This window comes from Bubalus bubalis, chromosome 2, assembly GCF_019923935.1.
Source record: "Bubalus bubalis isolate 160015118507 breed Murrah chromosome 2, NDDB_SH_1, whole genome shotgun sequence".
Taxonomy (NCBI): Eukaryota; Metazoa; Chordata; class Mammalia; order Artiodactyla; family Bovidae; genus Bubalus; species Bubalus bubalis.
Genome location: NC_059158.1, coordinates 136,937,810 through 136,958,146, shown reverse-complemented (window position 1 = coordinate 136,958,146; position 20,337 = coordinate 136,937,810). Strand labels below are relative to the sequence as shown.

At 38.4% G+C, this 20,337-nt stretch overlaps 1 protein-coding gene and 1 long non-coding RNA gene across 5 annotated transcripts in view; one reads left to right on the top strand and one right to left on the bottom strand.

Moving 5' to 3' along the window:
- The window catches only part of HECW2 (HECT, C2 and WW domain containing E3 ubiquitin protein ligase 2), a 434,970-nt gene that overhangs the window by 382,865 nt on the left and 31,768 nt on the right, over positions 1-20,337 (top strand). For all 4 annotated transcript variants that reach the window (XM_006078135.4, XM_044936746.2, XM_025277874.3 and 1 more), the window contains 4 exons: positions 2,904-3,024; positions 4,711-4,824; positions 14,252-14,404; positions 16,198-16,296. In XM_006078135.4, the coding sequence (XP_006078197.3) occupies positions 2,904-3,024; positions 4,711-4,824; positions 14,252-14,404; positions 16,198-16,296 (487 nt within the window). The remainder of the gene's footprint in view (positions 1-2,903; positions 3,025-4,710; positions 4,825-14,251; positions 14,405-16,197; positions 16,297-20,337) is intronic.
- LOC123331755 lies at positions 6,458-20,163 on the bottom strand. Its single transcript, XR_006548517.1, has 2 exons — positions 20,100-20,163; positions 6,458-6,613 (listed from the first exon to the last, which is right to left on the bottom strand). It is a non-coding gene; the product is annotated as an uncharacterized LOC123331755 (long non-coding RNA).

The window sequence follows — 20,337 nt, the reverse complement described above, 5'->3', positions numbered from 1 at the left end:
TTGTCCCTGGATGGTGCCCAGGGATGTCATTGGTTAGTTTTGACCTTCTTGTGGGAAATAATGGTTCTCAGCCTTGGCTGCATGTTGGAATCATCTGGAGACCTGCATGACACACGTATGTCTATGTCTTACCCCACCGATTCTCATGTAGTATGTCCTGGTTGTGGCCTGAACATTGGGTTTTTTAAAAAGCATCCTCAGTGATTCTGATATACCTTCAAGATTGAGAACTACTGCCTAGGAGCCTTCTGTATCCCAGGCCTTTAAGGTCAAGTTTATTTGTTTCCTTTATGGCATAGCTTTTTGGGTAAGATTCATAATTATGCCAACAGAACTCTGCACATATTACTAATCAATAGATGATTTTACTAAATTCCATTCCCCAAATCCCACTGCATTTCCCCATGTGTTTGGTATTCACCTCTATGCGGATAATCGCAGTAACAACATTTACATGGGGCTGCTGATGCAGCAGGCACTGCATGAAGTGAGGTACCACACAGACACTGACTCATTTACTCCCCAAGTGTGGCCTGGATCTCACACTGAAACTCCAGTGCTCTGTTTTCAAGTGCTGATAGGGTATATCCACCTGAACAGCCGTCATCTCCAGCTTAGTATGTATAAAGCCTCACATGCCCCCCGTCCTCCAGCGTCAGTCAGAAGGGGCTCAGATCCTAAATCTGCCATTCACTGGCATATGCCTTCAGCTTCCTTAGTTACAAAGTGGTGGTGACGGTAGTATTAACAATGCCTGCTTCTTAGACTTGTGAGGATTCCCCAAGATCCGCTTTGTGAAGTGAATGGTCCCTATTGCATAGCAGACACAACAAATGGCAACTCCTGTTACTGTTTAAAAGGTTTTATATTACCACGTGAGCTTCCTATTTCTCTTCCTTACTTATCTATGGTTACCAGTTCTTAATTCACATTATAAAAGCCCCACTGAGTCACCACAGTCCAGGCTAGTCCTCATCCCCTCAGGCTTCTGTTTCGGCAACTACTCCTAACTGAATCTCCTCCCTCCTCTTTCCTCCTTCCCGTCCTTACTCTACTCAACACACTTTGAAAATCATTTCTGAAAGAAAGCATCACTCGTTTGTTATTTCCTTGCTCAAGAACCTATAAAGGGTTCCCCCTGCTTGCTGCATCATGCTCAGACTTCTTGGCTAGGTTTTTAAAAAGTCGTCTCATAATTTGGTATCAAACTTCTGACCGATGTAATATTCTACTTTCCAGCATTCCCCATCTGCTCTAGGTTAGTGGGGTCTCCACACTGTCTTCTGAACATGCAGGCAATGCTTATTCCAGCTCTTGTTGCCCTGCCTCAGTATAGACTATGTGTTCTCCCATGTTTATAAAGCCTGGTTCCAATAACATTTTGATCTCTGTTTATCCTCATTTACTATTACTTTTCTGTAACACTGGTCTCAAATGCATTGTCACTGAAAGGCTATGGCACAGTGGGGAGCACAGGCTTTACCTCACGGGGCGACTGTCCTCCTAGGGAAATGCAAGCCAGTTGTTACAAAACTCCCTAGATAATTTTCAGGAGAAATCAGATTTTTTTTTTTAACTTAAAATCTAAATTTTAAATGTTGACAGTTAATTTAAAAACATTACATGGCAAACAGAATAGATCAATAGGGCCAGGTACAACGCGGCCATACCCAAGCTATAGTTTTATTTTTTGTTTTTACTTTTTATTAATATTTTAAAAAATAGTTTTATTTTTTTATTTTTTTAGTTTTATAGTTTTATTTTTTATTTTTAGTTTTATAGGGCTGGGCTATAGTTTTATTCCTTCTGCTTTATAGGAGTTTGTATACCATCTAGTTTAGGACTTAACCATTCTCTAGTTGTTTGATATGTACTATTTCTGTCTTCCCAACCAAGATATCCACTCCAGCAACCTGACCTTGTTCATTTTGAGCATCTGTTGCTGAACAGTATTAGCAAAAAATAATCATCACTTAGTTGATTCATGCATAAGGATATATGTAAGGAGCTTACATGGTGTGTAATGTAAGACACATCACAAGTTTTGTTTTCTTGTGTCTTTTATTGTGTTGTGAAATTTAGCGGAAATATCCCATATTTTTGTCACGGTGGCTGATTCCCATATTCATCATCAATTTTGTATCCCAGCTTGTCAGTTAGTCACAGTGTAACAGAGAATCAGATTTTTTTATGGAAAGGGGAACAAACTATGTTGCTTTTATATTTATTAATTATGCTTGCTGTGGAATGACATGTAAAACATCTTTAGATAATCTGTAGGTAATCACAGTACTTGGCACATATTAAGAATACAACAAATCGTAGTATTATTTACACAACCAGGAGAAGTGGGCTTTCTGCGGTTATGGCTGAATTTTGTTTCAGATCAGTATTATTCTACCCTGTAGTATGAAATGTATGTAATTGTGTGTCTACAGTATTTCTTAGTTACATTATAGTACATATCAAAAATAAGTTTTTGAAGGTTTTTCGTCAAGTATGGAAACTCACTGTTCTTGCTTGGTGTACCACGTACTTTCACATCGTAACTTCCTGTCTAACTGCCACGATACCATCTCACCATTAGACATGAGTAACTCTGTTTGACTCATATTAGTTTGGGCTGAAAAGAGGAACGTACTTGAGTAACACATAGGCACCATTAATTCTATTACAGAATTGCTATTCTCAACCAAAAGGCCCCAGGGAAGGCATCTAAGACATCTTAAGATCCTGGTTAAGCCCTGTGATGTCCTTCGACTTGGAGAGGTGAAAGTGCAGGAACCCGAAAGTGTAGCCTCCTTTTACTTGTTAACTGTGGTCTCAACCCCATGGTAATATTTTTTTCATGGTGATGTGATGAAATCAAATCCACTCCCTTGTCTGTTTGTGGTTTGCTGTAGGTACTCAGCGTGCCAATGCCCGCGCTCCAGCCCCTTACAAGCGAGACTTTGAAGCCAAACTAAGGAACTTTTACAGGAAGTTAGAGACTAAAGGATATGGACAAGGCCCAGGGAAATTAAAGTAAGTCAAAATGATACAAACCCCAGGATTGGTAGATGGTAATAGGATGCGATGCTTTGGGGATTATAGGAAATAGAGTGTGGTTTGGGATGACCAGAATTTGTTTAGTTGACATAATTATTTTGATGTGTGTAAATCACAGTATCACCTAACACATAGTTGTTGAATTAAGCACAATTAAACTTAAGGTTTTAAAGCAGACAGGAAAGTGACAATCATGTTTCATATAAAAATACAAGCAAAATTAAAAGCTGATTTATTTTGTTCTCTTGAAAAGTACCTCTTTGTTGACTTCACATATTCACTAGATATAAGGCTGTCACAGAGTCCTGTGTTGCTCATCACTGCCTGGCTGTTTGGAGTATAGTACCACCACTGCTTAGATCTGTTTCCTTCCGTGAAATAAACTTCACTTGTCCAACAGAATATGGCATGAACGTTGTTTCTGCCTGTCTTTAGCTACCTCCTTTTAAATGGGGAAATTGAAAGATCGTCAGGTTGTTTGGCCCAGAATAATATGAATATCCCACTTACCCATACTCCCTTCAGCCCCACCCCCACCCAATCTCATGTCTCCACTAAAGATCACTGTGCCACTTGAGAGAGGACAGAAGAGGGGGTCTGACTGTGGCACCACCATGACCTGGGTGTGCCGGAAAAAATGCCCAGCCCAACGGCTGCACAGCTCACTGCCCTCCTGCTGGGCTTGCTCCACTGAACTTGCAGGTTCCCCTTTCATCACCTTCAAAAAACATCAACCTGCTCCAAACACTGTACGTCTCTGAGCTTCACTTATGAAAATCTTGCCGATCAAACTTTCATGCCTCTGGCTTCCCTATCATCTCCCTTTCCATTACTATTTGCATTAAGGGCAAATTGACGCCTGTTTAAAGATGACTTAAATTGCCATTGTCATAAGTAGATTAATCAACTGCAAGTATCATTCGTTTTTATCTGTCATCTAGAGAGTTTCAAGGTTCACCTAATTTTAAAGTTAGAAAAGTTTACGTAAACTCCTCTTCTTTAAAGGACACTAAGCTTGGGGCTGGTGCACTGGGACGACCCAGAGGGATGGAATGGGGAGGGAGGAGGGAGGAGGGTTCAGGATGGGGAACACATGTATACCTGTGGCGGATTCATTTTGATATTTGGCAAAACTAATACAATTATGTAAAGTTTAAAAATAAAATAAAATTTAAAAAAAAAAGCATCAAAAAAAAAATAAAGGACACTAAGAATTCATCTTTCTTGGTCTCACTGTTACCTTTCTAGCTACTTAAGAGTTGAATTTCTGGTCTAGGTACATTCATTACATAGAATGCTTAAAACATGACCTCCTAGGTTTAATCTTCCTTTCATAAACAAAAGTTTTGTAGGTGTGTGTGTTGTTTTTTAATCATTTTCCTCCCGGGATAAATGAATTTGACCACCAGAAGAACTTTTGCATTGTTTTTACAGGTCTTAGGTAGGGTGCTCTATTTACCAATGATTCTCTGATGTAACTTTTGTTAATGCTATTAAGAGTTAAAGACAGACATGTGCTTTATTGCAGACAGCGATGATAGTAAGTCATCCCGATTTTCACCTAGTTGTGGTAAATGGAAATTAAGTAGCACGTGCTCAGTTCTGGAAAGATAAGGATTAGAAAATCATCTGTATATTTTCAAATTGTCTCTTTATGGACAGGTTAATTATCAGAAGAGATCACTTGCTTGAAGATGCTTTTAATCAAATTATGGGCTACTCCAGAAAAGACCTGCAGAGAAATAAGCTGTACGTCACATTCGTTGGAGAGGAAGGGTGAGTAGCACAGAGAAGTGGCCTTTGAAGCGTGGGCTGCGGCCGCAGGCGGATGTTTCCCCACAACGTCCCCTGTGGTTGCCTAAAACAGGAAATCCTTCTGGCAGAAAATGCTGTTCTCATACACAAACCTCTCAGCTATTTTTTTAAAGCTTCCCCTGGTTTTTAAATCATTTGACATAAAGATTCTTTGGTAAAAGCTCATAACTATAGATCATTTTTGAGAGCAGAATCTTAGTTTCATTTCTTCTCTCTTTAACTCTTTCTCTGAAAAGGAAAATTTGCTTTTTAAAAAATTGAAGTATAGTTGATTTATAGTGTTGTATTAGTCTGTGCTGTAGAGCAAAGTGATTCAGTTATGTATATGTACATTCTTTTTAAAATTGTTTTCTGTTATGGTTTATTCCAGGATATTGAATATAGTGCCCTGTGCTATACAGTAGGATCTTGTTGTTTATCCCTTCTATATAATGGTTTGCATCTGCTAATCCCAAAGTCCACTCCATCCCCCCCCAACCCCTCCCCTTTGGAAACCATGAATCTGTTTTCTGTGTCTGTGAGTCGTTTCTGTTTTGTAGATAAGTTCATTTGTGTCATCTTTTAGATTCCACATATAAGTGATATCGTATGGTATTTGTTTTTCTCTTTCTGACTCACTTCACTTAGCATGATAATCTCTAAGTCTGTCCATGTTGCTACAAATGGCATAATTCTTTTCATGGCTAAGTATTATTCCATTGTATATATGTGCCACATCTTTATCCGTTCATCTGTTGATGGACATTTGGTTGTTTCCATGTCTTGACTATTGTGAATAGTGCTGCTGTGAACATAGGGAGCATGTATCTTTTCAAATTAGAGTTTTGTCTGGTTATATGCCCAGAAGTGGGATTGCTGGATCATATGGTAACTCTAGTTTTGGTTCTTTTGAGGAACCCACATACTATTTTCCATGGTGGCTTCACCATTTTACATTCCCACCAACAATATAAGAAGGTTCAAGACATGGACTTTGAGAGAAAAAGCAAGAAATTGCATTTTAACATCTATAATCTTGTTATGTGCACTGGAATGCAAAGTAAATCATACTTCACCTGTCAAAAAAGTTCAGTTTTAGAATCACGAGTTAGAAACCAGTGTTTGCTAGAGGGGAGGGGATGTGAGGATGGGGGAATGGATGAAATAGACAAAGGGTATTAAGAAGTGCAGACTTGCAGTTTTAAAATAAATAAGTCACAGGATGTAATATATAGCAAGGAATATTGTCAGTAATAGTGTAATAGCTTTCCATGCTGATGAGATGGCAACTAGACTCATGGTGGTCTGGTGGTTATCAGTGTATAAAAATGTGGAATCACTATGTTGTACATCTGACACTGATATTGTATGTCAACTGTACTTCGATTAAAAAGAGAGAGACACAAAAAGAAAAAGAAGGGAAAAAAATCCTCCTATTCTACCTGGACACTTCCCCAGCAGTAACTTTTAGGCCTTAGTTCTTATTTTTCTGTCCCCACTTTTTCTCTTTCTTTGGCACACCTACCAAAATAACTACCTACCATAAAGAGAGTCCAGCCTTCTATGACTCTTCCATGAGTGTGCTCGTGGAGATGAAGTTAGGAAATGAATGCAATGAAGACTCCTACACAGTGTTTATTCCATTCAAATAGGCATGCTGGTGGTTTTCTGACTCTTCAGAGGATGGCAGCTCTCATCTCTCCTAGAGTCATTCCTCTTTCCTCATTTCAGGTTTAAGTTTGGAGTCTTAGCATCTTCTTTGTAGACATCACTAGAGTGAATTTTAAAAATATCACATGATTGCTGGAATTCCAGTTGTCTTCTCTTTAACTGCTTAACTCCTATTGATTTGGATCATTCTAAGGCTACACGCTCAGTCTTGCCCAGGAATAAAGTAGATTATGGAATCTTAATAATATTCAACAAATTCAGCCATGTGGTGTTTGGTTGATGAAATGGAGCTGTCAAAGTATAAAATAATTTTCATGTGCTAGTCGAACTAGATAATAGCAAAATTAAAATTCAAAATTAGGCCTCTTGTCTTCCATATAGGATTCTTAGACCAATATTGGGATTTAGGCAAAACTCCCGAACTCTGGGCTTCCTTGGTGGCTCAGACGGTAAAGAATCTGCCTGTAAGGTGGGAGACCCCGGTTCAATCCCTGGGTTGGGAAAATCCCCTGGAGAAGAGAATGACAACCCACTCCAGTATTCTTGCCTGGAGAATTCCATGGACAGAGGGGTCTGAATTGCTACAGTCCATGGGATTGCAGAGCAGGACACGACTACGCTACTAACATTTTCACTTCACTTCTTAAACTGTAATCTATCTGAATTTTTTCCTACCCATGGGCCTTTTCACTATTTCAGCTAGTGACTGATAATTTATCTTGCTAAATGTAGTGTCTCCCAGTTGTGCCTAGATTAAAATAATAGATGGGAAAAACAATATAATGTGAGAAAGTCTGAGAAGCTTGCCTGAGTCTTGAGCCTTTTGTTGCCGATGAGCCTTAGTGGACTTCTGGCTTTTGTTAGTTGCCTTAAAGATGCAGGTGCACAGTTGAAAATGAAGGCAAATGTTTTTAGTCTAATCACAGGTATGCATGGGATTCCAAATATTTCCTTACATAACCAGCCTAGTTTGGATGAGAATACTTTTCCTCCCTCAGAGCTCCAGCTGTCTTCCATAATTGTTAGACCACAGTTTGTTGAGATCTCAGAGATGTAGTCATGAGTCTTTGGAAGCGCTGTTACTTAGGTTTGAATAGAACAGATGCTTATCATGCTTTATCATCTTAAAGCTGTCTCCCCATGATCTGGACTGACATCCGTTCCTAGGAGGAGGCCCAGACAGAGTGGGGGTTGAAACCTCTTTATTTAATTGCTACTAATGTCCAAATGTTTTCTGCCTCCGTTACCTGTCTTCTTCTTGTAACCCCAGGAGGAAAATAAGATGGAAGATATTTTGAGGTGTGACCTTGGCCCTCAGGGACAATCTCTGCATAAGGCTTATTGAGGCTGGAATAGGGCCAGGTTATTTCTGATCTCATGCTTTATCATGTCAGTATCATACATATGTATTATTAGATATCAAATTTATTTTGCTATGAAGTCATTAGGAACACATCATATGTTTTGCAAGATTAACCTCAAAACAACATAAAATTAAGAAGTTATTTTAGCCTTTGCCATCTTATTACATTAAAATTAAAGATCATAATATTTCTTTCTGGTTTCTAATAAGTACCCAAAGAGAAAAGCTACCTAGGTTTTTCTGTGGAATTCTAGAATGGAGCTGAAAATTTTCTGTCCCTTTTCCTTCATTAATTTTAATGTCCTCAAAATGTGTTATTTTGGAGGTTTTTCATGTTTAGCTCTAGTAATAGGTATTAAACAAGAATATACAACTAGTGTGTAGATGTTGGCTTTTAATATTGTTCTTTAGTAAAGGGGACTAGGGCTCTTTGTAGACATGGATGATTCTCGGACTGGGGCAGGAATTATACAAGACAGTGTCTGAAGTATCTTGTACCAGAAAGTATAGGGAAACTCAAAACAATTCACAGTGATGTCAAAGGGACACGAGAACCATCTGAAAGAACTCCCAGAGGTCAAAGCTGGAATAATTTGAGCAACAAAATAAAGTAGTATTGGATTAGAACCCTGAAGTATAAGATAAATATATATTGATATAAATATACAATTGAATAATTAAATGAAGGAGAATAGACAAATCTCCTCTGCAGAAGATTTCCAAATAATTTTCTGCATAATTCAGTGCTCCTTATGAGTTGCACATAGTGACTTGCTTCCATACAGTACCCTCTGAAAAGGGGTGGGAAAGAAGTAAGCCTACAGTGGAGAAGCCTTACAAACACACAGGCAGGTGATCAAGGCTAAAATAAAAAAATGATATATCCTGTTGATAGTATATATCCTTGGTATGATGTGATGAGAATGACACTACCTTTATTGTCTTCCTCCCCAAAACATGTAACACCAGTCTAATCAGGAGAAAAATATCAGATAAATCCAAACTGAGGGATATTCTACCAGATTACCTTACCAGTGCCCCTTAAAGCTGTCAAGGTCATCAAAAACCAGAAGCAGCTAAGTCCTGGTGTGAGGTGTATGAGAATTCTCCCTACCGTCTTTGTAACCTTTCTATAAATCAAAAACTATTCTAAAAAGATCACTTATTAAAAGAAAGCATAGAGACAAGATTTAGGGAGATTTAGAAACTCTTTCCCTGAACAACTTTTCTTATTTTGTTGCTGCGTGGTGGGGGCCGCCAGGGTAATTTTGGTATGTGTATGCTTCCTTTTGCATTTGAGGTCAGTAGAGTAGTAAGTCTATAGAGAGAATTAATTCTGTGGAAAGTCCAAATTAGTAGAGGTATTGGTATGTATAGAGTATTATTTTATGTTGCTAAAGTCAACCTTGTTATCTATGAGGGAATAATATCTTGCAATTTCTATTGATACCATCTCACTGATAGTATTTTCTACCTGTCATGATCAGGGTCTTTATTTACAATAGATTAGTGAGGGCATAAAGAGAAAGGATTTATCTTTTCAGAATAATGTGTCTGCCTACTCTCCAAAAAAGTGTGAATTAGCAGAGTCACTCAGAGACTTCAGTTCTGCTCTAAGATGTTTCTTTGTGTAGGTCTTGACACATGATATATAGACTTTTCCTGAAATGGAAGAGCTGAGTCAAGAGAAATTGATGAGAAGTGTCATAGTCATAAATGTATAGGTCAGCTACAAATTCCATGTGAGGTAGAATTAACCCCAGAATATTAGAGATACCTGTATTCAATTAAAAATGCAAAAATAATTCTAGAGCCTTTTTATGTAGTTATGCTAGTTGACGAGTGATTAGTATATCTCACTAAATTAATGTCATGTTATGCTTGGCTTTTTATGAAATACGGACAATTTCTAAGCAAACACTGTGATTTAATTTGGTCAGAGCTGGAGATTTTGTTCTAGTCATTTAAATTTCCACCCAGCTTAATTTGGTTATCTGCTCTTGCAAAGTGGGGAGTAGGAGAAAACAGCAGTGGAGGAATGATTTGGAAACTGGGTCGTCTGGACTGAGTGTGGTGGGAAATTGCATGGTCCGCTTGCCTCTTGGGCTGCTGTCTGCCTAGACATTGCTTCTTTAAGAGGGGAACTACAAGTACTGCATATTCTTCAGTGTATTATTTTCTTCTGAATTAAAAGTTTTAGCAACTAAAGCTTGTTGGTGTCAGAAGTTAGCTATGTAGACTATTGTGTTCACATAGGACATCCTGGGCCATTCATGTCTTTTTCTTTTTATTGAAGTAGAGTTGATTTATAATAGTGCGTTAGTTTCAGGTTCACATTCACTTCTTAGTACCCACAACAAGTAAGGAAATAATGGCCTGGATCAAGAGAGGATGTTTACACTGTGATTGCCTGTTTTTTGTCCTCCATGGCCAACTCTATAAAAGGCACCTTTCTTTAAGAAAGAATGAGTTCATTATATGTAAGGTGCCTTCTATATGACATCAGTCATCCGTCTTGCAAAGCCATACTTGGACTAGGGAGGGGATGTGTGCAAACAGTTTTAGTTTGGGGATTTAAGTACAGGTGAGCTCTTCCTATGATATTTCTACTTAGGCAAATGCAAGAAACTAGCGGGGGATGAGATCTGAAAGGTTTTTTTGAGTCCCTACTTATAAAATAACCAGCAGCTCTTACATCTGACTGGTCTAGAAGTTGTTTCGGGTACTGGCCTTGACCAATGTTTCCTCAAATATTTGTAAAGCTTCAAGTGAAACTAAGGTGTTGCTTGTTTTTGTCTAAAGAGAGATATTTGCAGGATAACCTAACTGACCCAAACCATGCTGAAGAAAGGTGCTTCTATTTCCAGGCTTTGGCTTGGTATCTCCAGGTAAAACTTTGTCATATTAATTGCTCACAAAATTCCCTACTCACCTATCACTTCTTTAGTGGCTCAAGAACTAATGCCTTGCTGGTACAAACATAAGAGGAATCAGAAGGTATGTAGACCATGTGTGCCTGAACCAGCTTGTAAGAAAGAAAACCTTTCTGTCTTCCAGAAAACGTGTAGGAAATGGCAGTCAGACTGCCCAATGCCACTGTCTTCTTTCATTTTATAGTCTGCTTCCTTTGGGATACTTTGTTTTTGGCAATCTTTAGTTGAACATAAAGAACCAGAGAATAAAATTATTTAAGAAATATTGGATGCCACTAACAACTCGGGCGGTGTCAGCCCAGCAACGTGATGGTGTTTAAAATGCCTTATCAGCATTTCATGGGGCTCAAAAAGACATTGCCACCCTAAAGACATCTGTGCTTATTCCAAAATGCCCTCAGATGCAGCTGTTGTGTGGCTACACACCCGTTGTCCAGAGTTTCTGTATTTCCGTGCCAAGTCTTTAGCTGTGGAACCAACCTAACTGGCAAAACAGGAATGTAACAAATGATCCCTGTGATATGAGTCATATTAACTATTTATATGGAAGAGGTTGCTAAGACATTACAGGAAGCACATGCATAAGGTATCCTGCTGGGACACGTCTTATTGAATTAGGTAGGCGTATGTAATTTGTAATCAACAACCTGCTCTCAGATATGTGGTTCTAAAGTTCAGATTATAATCAAATCAAACTTTAAAAATGTCTTCACTTTAGAGTAACTCTATCAGTGCTGCTGGAGTTAAAAAAAAAAAAGAGCAGAGAAAAGCCTGACCAGTTGAGGAAGATACATTCCTCCTAGACCTAGATACATTGCCTCCAGGCCAGGGCTCCTGGCTTCCTGCTTAGTAGCTGTGACCACTCCTGAAGATTTCATATACTCTAGGACATTGTTGTGATTTTACCTTTTCTTGAAATGATCTTCACTAAAGAAGAGGATTTAGAGTAAGCTAGGCTTTTTAATAAAGTAACATTTTCCTCCTACTTTCTTCTGTAACAGAGGTTGGCAAACTTTTTCCGTAAAGAGCCATATAGTAAGTATCTTCAGCTTTTCAGGCCATTCCCTTTTGTACCTACTCACTTTGCCATCATAACAGCCCCAGACAACACATAAACCAATGAGCATGGCTATGTTCCAATAAAACTTTTTTTACAACGTGAGGGCCTGGACCAGACTTGGCCTGCAAGTCACAGTTTTCCGACCTCTCCTCTATAAGCAATGTTGTATTTAGTCCTTATGAACGTTTTAAATATATTGAAGAGTGGACTGTAAAGAGTAATGAACATCACACACGGGGTCAGGAAACCTGTGTCAAGGCCTGGATCCTCCACTGCAGCTTTCGTTTGATACAAGTCAGTGATTTCCTTCAGCGCCAGTCATCTCCTCAGTGAGGTGAGGGGATGGACAAAATGACCACTAAGATACTTTTGATTGGTATTCTCTGTTTCTGCAAAGACACAGGGGTCTGCTGATGTAATTCATCATCAGTAGGAAATTTGGAGAGAAGTTTTGCATCCACAGGGATCTAGGTAGACTAGAATCATGGACTCACTCTCACAAAGTGAAATTTAGTATGGCAAGTATTGATATTAGTGTCTAGTGCTTAGGTTTTACAAAGATAGAGTGACGTGCAGACAGGGTGGGAGAGTCCTAGTTTAAAGTAACATAGGTGAAAGGTTTGAGCTGATGACGAGCTTGTGATGAGTCAACAAAGTAAAGGGACTGCCCACAAGGCAGGGTGACATTAAGCTGCAGTAGTGGAGAAAAGTGTCCAAGAAGAGAGGTCAAGAGCCCTAAGTTTTTGCTGACAAGACCACACCTTGAGTATTGTGATCAGTAGAGACACACCCCTTAGGTCAGACTTTGACACCTGGAGAGTGTTCAGAGCAGAGGACCAACATGACAGGGGAATTCCCTGCCCTGCCATGAGAGGAGGTTGTTCATGAGTGAGGAGGGGACAGGGACCAGGAATATAGACACTGCTGAACTTAGAATCTTGTCGAAAATGACGTAAAAATAAAACTTTGCATCTTTAGCATCTAAATTAATGCCCAAAACCTAATAGGCACTCATATATTTGTTGAAGGAAAGCCTCTAAATGTGTGAAGAATGTTCAAGTGGAACAAGTAATCTACTTGTTCTTGGTGGTGTCAGAGACCAGAACTAGGACAGTGGAAAGAAACCACAAGAAGCTGCCTTGGCCTATTACATAGACTCATATTTTTTGTTAATATTTATGTGTTTGTTTTCATGTGTATTAGAAAAGAAATAAAGCTAACACATCACAATTTCAAAATACTGTGTTAAGACAAGGCTACATTGGAAAAGCAAGTAAAGCTGGAAATAGTAAGTAAATAGTAGTGCATATATATTCAGATATGGCAAAAATTAAGAACTTAGTATGTGGATAGCTGATGTCTGTTTTAAGAAAATTCTATTAAACTTTCAACTAAGATATATAAAGGCCTTTTAATTTTCCTTACTATTATTCCAGCTCCCTCTTCTACCTATAATAAAATCCTTTTCTCTATCACTCAATTCCATACCACACATATGGAATTTTTTCTTTGTCATAAAAAAATACAGAAGTGGCCATTGAAGGAAATTCCATAGAGGGAAAAAAATAGAGTGAACAAAGGAAGTCTTATTAAATCCCACCACCCCAACTTATCCATTGCTTTCATTCCCCCCTCAGAATTCCTTCCTGTCTTTGAACCCTTATGTCAACTTTTTACCATAGGGTAGATAGATGTACTTTACATTTTTCATTTTAAATTGAGCATATCAAATTGCTTTATTACATGCTCCTCTTTGGTGCATTTTTTGTTCTCAGCATTGTTTGCCACTTGTCAGTCCTCAAACCTCGTACAATCATTTTCAGATTTTGCTTTGACCCTCATGTCTTTTTGTAAGTAAGATGGAATTTACACTGTTGTTCAGGTGCTAGAATTTCAACCTCTTCTCAACTACCTTCCCAAGGAAGCTTTAGACACCCTCACTTTTCTTGTCTATAATTTTCCTTGGTGTTTTATAATTTAGAATTTTCATCTGAACCCTATCATTCCATCTTTTGCCTCTGATCTCCCTAGGAGGCCTTATATCTGTAATATCCTCTCACCAATTCACTAAAGTCTCTTTTTGCCCCCATTTAAAAGTGTTTTGGAAAAACATGAGGACTCCATGTTCCCATGGATGTATGTAACTGATGCCCTTAGGTTTAACCTGCTTAAATAAGGCATTCCCACTGCAATCTCTCTCCGCATGGCCTGGCTCTGGGCACTTAAGTTATTTTACCTTTTGCAACATGATTTAATGACTAAACCACCACCACCAAACTTGATAATTATACTTCCTGTTTTACAGAAAGTTGAGCACTGTGTTAAATGTGAGTAATAAACAGAAAAAAAATAATGACTGCTCTTTTTGTGAATTTTTTAAAGGCTGGATTACAGTGGACCTTCCAGAGAGTTTTTCTTCCTGGTATCCAGAGAACTCTTTAACCCATATTATGGCTTATTTGAATATTCAGCCAATGACACATACACAGTACAAATAAGTCCCATGTCTGCCTTTGTAGACAATCACCATGAATGGTAAGTATTTTTCTCCCCATTTTTCTTTAGCTGATTTTCTGTGATATTAGTTTTTATAAGCACCTAAACTTAAAAAAAAAAAAAGGTTTTTTTTTTGTTTTTTTTTGTTTTTTTGAGAAAATCATATTTTCAGTTAAATATCTCATTTGACTCTTGTTTGCATTATCAAATTTAACATACAGGCACTTTCCAGTCTAGGAATAGATTATGTTCTGTAAGACCAATTTTAAGTGAGTTGGGGAGAATCCAAAAGGTTTTTTCCTGAGAGAACGTTGCAGATGATGTTAGGCTCTTAGCAAGACCCTAAATCCTTGTCTGAAGCTTTGGGTGACTCTGAGCTGTGACAGGGGACTGGTGGGGGTGAGTAGGGCAAAATCCTGACCCAAAGGACAGGCAGTTTCTAGAACAGTCCTTGGGGAAGTGGCTAACATGTAGGGAGGGGCAGAGCAGCTGGGCCTGTTGGTTTTCTAATGGGAGGGAAGACAGGAAGACAGAGTGGCTTAGAGGAACTGATGGTGGAAGAGAATCCTGGCAGGCAAGCAGGAGTGTGGGGTCACAGCAGTGGCCACTTATCCCAGTCACTATTTCAAGTTTGTAGCCAGGAATTGCCCGCTCCTAATTTTTCACACAAAATCAAGTAAAGCTGGTATAGGATTCCCATCTGGGAATTATTTATTCTTAAAACCTCAAATTGCACTCTGTGACATTTTTTACGTGTCTGCATTTACAGACTTGAAGTATCTATATAACCTGTTTGCTTGTTTCTGTTCATTTTCACTATAGTAACAAAAAAAAGAACGTGAATAGGAATCATGGAAAAAATTTCTTTGAGTCATGAGGTTAATATTGGTGGGTGGAGGGCATTAAGGTTTAGGACTTATTCTTCAAATTAACTTCCGGTTAACTACAGTTAGAAGTCCTCCTAAGAGTAGCTATTGCAGTTATGCTAAGCTAAGTGGAAATAAAGAAAAACAGAGCTGCTGGACATTCATCTTAAGATGGTTGCCTACCACTAGAATTATAGTTGGACACTATGAACCTCAGTGTGCATTTACACTTTCAGAAGGCGTCAGGCTTTCAAAAGGCTAGAAACTTGAATATTTTTGAAAAAGAAAATATATGTTCATCTCAGCAAATCCAGTCATGACATATATCTAATAAAGTTTCCGAAGTGATTCAGAATAGAATTGAGCACTGAAATTTTAGAGAACAGAATGTCCCATGTGGAAACTCCCTCAAATGTACACATGCAGAATTCGTGGATGGTGACGGTTACTGTTAAGAGAGGGGTTTGAGAGAGAATAGAACTAGGAACTTTCTCACTCCAAGACTGGGCTTTTCCTCAAAAGGGAATTGCTGCTAGGTTTGCACTAGAGAAATCCCGCTGATATTCATGCACGCAAACTACAAGGGGACATTTTCCCCACCGTTACTGGTCTCATTCTGTCAACATTTCTTACAAGTGATTTAAGGAAATTTCACTGTCATGCTAACAGGGAGTTCATGTTGGCCATGTAGAGTGCTACATGCTGGACATCATTGACATGGGGAGAAGGTGCTGCAATATCTCTCTGAATATCAGATTGAAACAGATTTCTTCTATAAGTAGATATGAAAATCAACTAATGAAGACACAGCCTACAGTGCATACAAATTCTCATGAACCTGGAAGGCAGTTCATCTTAGAAAATCTTAGGTGGTTAGAACTGGAAGGCATTCTTGAGAGGAAACAGAAACATTTAGAAACTGCTCCAACTGCTCCATGTAAACCATCTCCTGCTTTTCCTTCACAGGTTCCGGTTCAGTGGTAGGATCCTTGGTCTTGCACTAATTCACCAGTATTTGTTGGATGCCTTCTTCACACGGCCCTTTTATAAGGCTCTTCTCAGAATGTAAGAGTATTTTTATTGCTTGTGTAATTTGCATGTAAAGAATGAAGTATTTCCTTTATCCAAAAGAATCTTTTGTCAAGGTCATGTTTTGACTCACTATCTCAAATCTATTATTATTTACTTAATAGTGGTTTAGATTTCTGAAACTAATCAACTAATCTAATTTCAAATATGGTTACTGGATTTTTCCAGCTTCTGATCCTTTATTCCTGTCTTGTTCCCAAAGGCTTCGTTTTGCTCTACTCTGAGTAATTGATTCTCATTTGTTGCTACACATGTTTCTTCAAAACAATTGTACTTCAAATACAGTGCTGAAATTCCTGTGGTATTAATGCCAATTATTAATAGAATAGTTGTAGATTAGTCTTGATGACTCATAGCCCCCCGTCTTTCACAAGATGCCTTTTACATTTTGCCTTAAGCAAACGTTCAACTGCTTATTCTTGGTTCAAATTTTCACTCTCCTTTTTCAACATTTGTTTGTTAGAGGTGGGCCGTATTTTTCAAGTCCCATATTTTTCTTGAAATCTCTCTGTATGCAAGGCAGTAATTTATGATGGCAGATGAAAATTTAGCATTCACAGTACTTTTTCTTCATTGTTACCACAGTGAAAGATTGCAATTATTGTAAAATGTAGAGCCAACATTTTCTGTCCTGTAATTAGTAGTCATTTACAAGGCTGAATAGAAGGCAACTGTCAGTGAGAGTAGTAGCTCAAACTTGCAACAAGAAAGTGCAGCAGGATTGCATGGTTCTGACCAGCTCATTCCCTAACCAAGGCCATGTACCCATGTATCTGCTTTCTGTAAGCCTAGACCTCAACTGAAAGTATTTCTAATGGATTCTTAAAGAGGGCCAGTAGGAAGACTTTTGCCATCGTCTCTTTTGATATATAGGCCAATAAAGCCCTGAGCACCTGGACACTGGCCTTCTGCCTCTCTGGTTCTTCTGGCCCATTTGCATCTTTCTATTTCATTGCCTTATCGTTCATCTTCCCATTTAAACTTCCTGAAAGAGTAGTCTATACTGAGTGTTGACATGCCCTCAACACACTTCAATCTAGCTTGTTTCCCACCAATAACCTATGGAAGCTTTTATAGAATGTTTTTTAGTCTCTATTTTAATAGACCACTCTGCTGTTTTTGATAGTATTGATCCCTCCCAGACCCATCCATTTTTCTTGAGTTCTTCCTTCTCTGGTGTCCATGACACTATGCTCTCTGGGTTCACCTTTTACTTTTATGTCTCCTTTGTGGGTGTCCTGACTTGCCCTTTAACCTTGGTGTTCCTGAAGCTTCCATTCTGGTTTCCCCTCTTTTCTGTCTATATATATGTTCTCATGGGAAACCTCTTCAGCTGTCTCATCTACTGACTCTCCAGTCCACACCCTTGGATATGATCTCTCTTGAGTTGTAAGCTCAAGCAGTCAATATTTTACTTAATGTCTCTTGTATGTTTCACAGGTACCTCAAAACCAACATGATTAAAACTAGATTCATCATTTTCTCCTGACCTAAAAATATACCTTCCCCCATGTGCCTAGTCATAGTTCTTAGTGCCAACATTCTCAAATCACCCTGGTCAGAAGTTGGGAGTCACCCTTAAACAGGGTTAGTAAATGCACAGCACAGTTTCTTCTCTTCCCCACCTCCTGCCCCATTCCCATGGTACAGGTCACAAATCATTCAGGTTGTTTTTCCTGCTAAACTTGTGGCCTTAGGAATTTTTCGTCTAGTGGCCCTCAAGACTGGCAGTGAATCAGAGTTATCTTGCAACTTGAGTTCATTTGCTGTCTCATTTTAGATATGCTTCTTTTTACCCACTCACTAAAATGGTTTACTCATTTCCACATTTGCCTCCTCAATAATTCTAAAGTTCATCTTCTCTATCCTAATATTTCTGCCTGGAAAATGCCATGGACAGAGGAGCCTGGTGGGCTACATTCCAGGAGGTTGCAGAGTCAGGCACGATCGAACACATGCCCAGTCTACCCTGATAGCTGTGCTCTAACTGAAATCCGTATCTTACTTTGGACAGGTTACTGTAGTGGTCTATTAATTGGTTTCCTCCCAATGATACCCACCCCCACCCCCCATTATAAGTAAATCCTCTATACTGCCACTTCCGGATAAACAATTTAAAGTCACACCTCATATCTGATCATGTCATTGCCTGTTTTAAAACCTTTCAGTAGTTCTGAATCACCAAGCTCCTTAGAATGACTTTCAAGACCAGCTTTTAGATACATTTCCAGCCTCATTCTCTGGATATTCTGTCTTATGGTTAACCCTCTGGTGCTACACATATGCTTGGAATATCTGTATACTCCATCCCTTTGTGCTTTGCTCAGGTTGTCTTCTCCTGCCTCTCTTTTCTCCCTTTCTCCTTTTTATTTATTCCCCTTTACCTCTTTAGCTTGAAACATCCTGAAGACTTTAATATAGGTATCATCTACTCCAAAAAGCTTCTTCTAAATCTCCAGGTCATGATTATGTAGCTTGGTTGTTTATATCAGATATTATAGCTTCAACACTTGGCACTTACAGTGCTTGATTAATAATCTATTTAAAAAGATTTTAAAGTCCAAAAAAGATTTAAAAAGTCCAAAGATTAGTTTTGATCTTCAAATGTTTTCATGGATTAGGTTGAGCTGTGTCTTAAATCAACTCTACAGAGTAAACTGACGATGTCATTTGTTGCTGGAGAAAATGTAATACCATTGTGGGAGATGGGGAGGGAGTAGAATTTGCACTGGACAAGAAATCAGGAGATCAAAACAGCTTTTCCCCAGCCACTTTTGATCTTGACTTAGTTACTGCTTTGCAGTTTTCTCAACTTAAAAATGAGAAAATGTTTTTTAAAACATTGATCAGATTTCAAGCTCTGTCCCCGCTACCTACTGGCTGTGTGACATCAGGCAACTTATATAACATTCCTGAGCTGAGTTTCTCATCAGTAAAATTGAGATAAGTATTCCTACTCTGTAACATTTTGGTGGAGACCCTATATGTGAAAGCATTATGGAACCAATAAAATATTATATAGAAATTTGTTTGTCTTACTAAATGAAAAATATAATCAGAAAAATCAGTCAGTCTCCAGGTCAAAATAAATGGCTTGCATGTTTGCTGTGGGAGGTCCCAGTATCTACCTTACGTACCTTTTTAAATTTTAACTGAAGTGTAACATACATATAAAAAAGGACACAAATAATGTGTTATCCACCCTAGGCTATTACTTATCACCTTAAATCAACTTATCTATTTGTGTCTTTGTTTCTCTAATGGTCTACATTAGCTCCTTGAGGGCAGTAACTGTTTATCAAGTAGCTATTAAGATGTTTGGCACATGCTTGGTATCTGTTACATGTGTAGACTGAACTAGTTCAAAATCATCTTTGAAACTGGGCTGAGCGAAGGAAATTCCAGAACAATAAAGCAAATCAGTTGCTACCACGTTTACAACAGGGACATGTAATAGTAGCTCCACCTCATGTAGAACTTCTCTCAGCAATGAAGAAAGAAGAGAGAAATACAGAAAACTATTAAAACTGTAGAGCAATTCTGTGGCTTTCAGTTTTCAGAATCATAGAAAGAGTAATTACCCTGAAGAAAAAATGGATATATGTGAATGTGGATCATAGATTCTAGTCTTTGCCGGGGGGAAGCTTTGGGGAAAAAAAAGTTAAAGTACAGTATAGAAATGTACAAAGAATTTCTAATTAGGAAAATGATAATTTAAAATAGTTTAACCCAGCCAAAGAATACTGAACCCAAGTTGTCAACCCAAGTCCCAGTTTTACCTCGGGCATTATTTGTGGGTGGCTGTGCAAACGGCAGCCACTCTTTGTACCTCCAGTTCTGTGTCTGTAAAAGATAAAACAAATTGAGTGATTCCTAAGGCATTTTACATATCAGGATTTTAAAATTTTATACATTTCTGAATTATTTCACTGCTTTGGTTACTGACTTTGACAAAATACATTCCAGAAATCACTGCCTATTTAGTTGATATTGTACTTGTCACTAATTCTTAGTGTG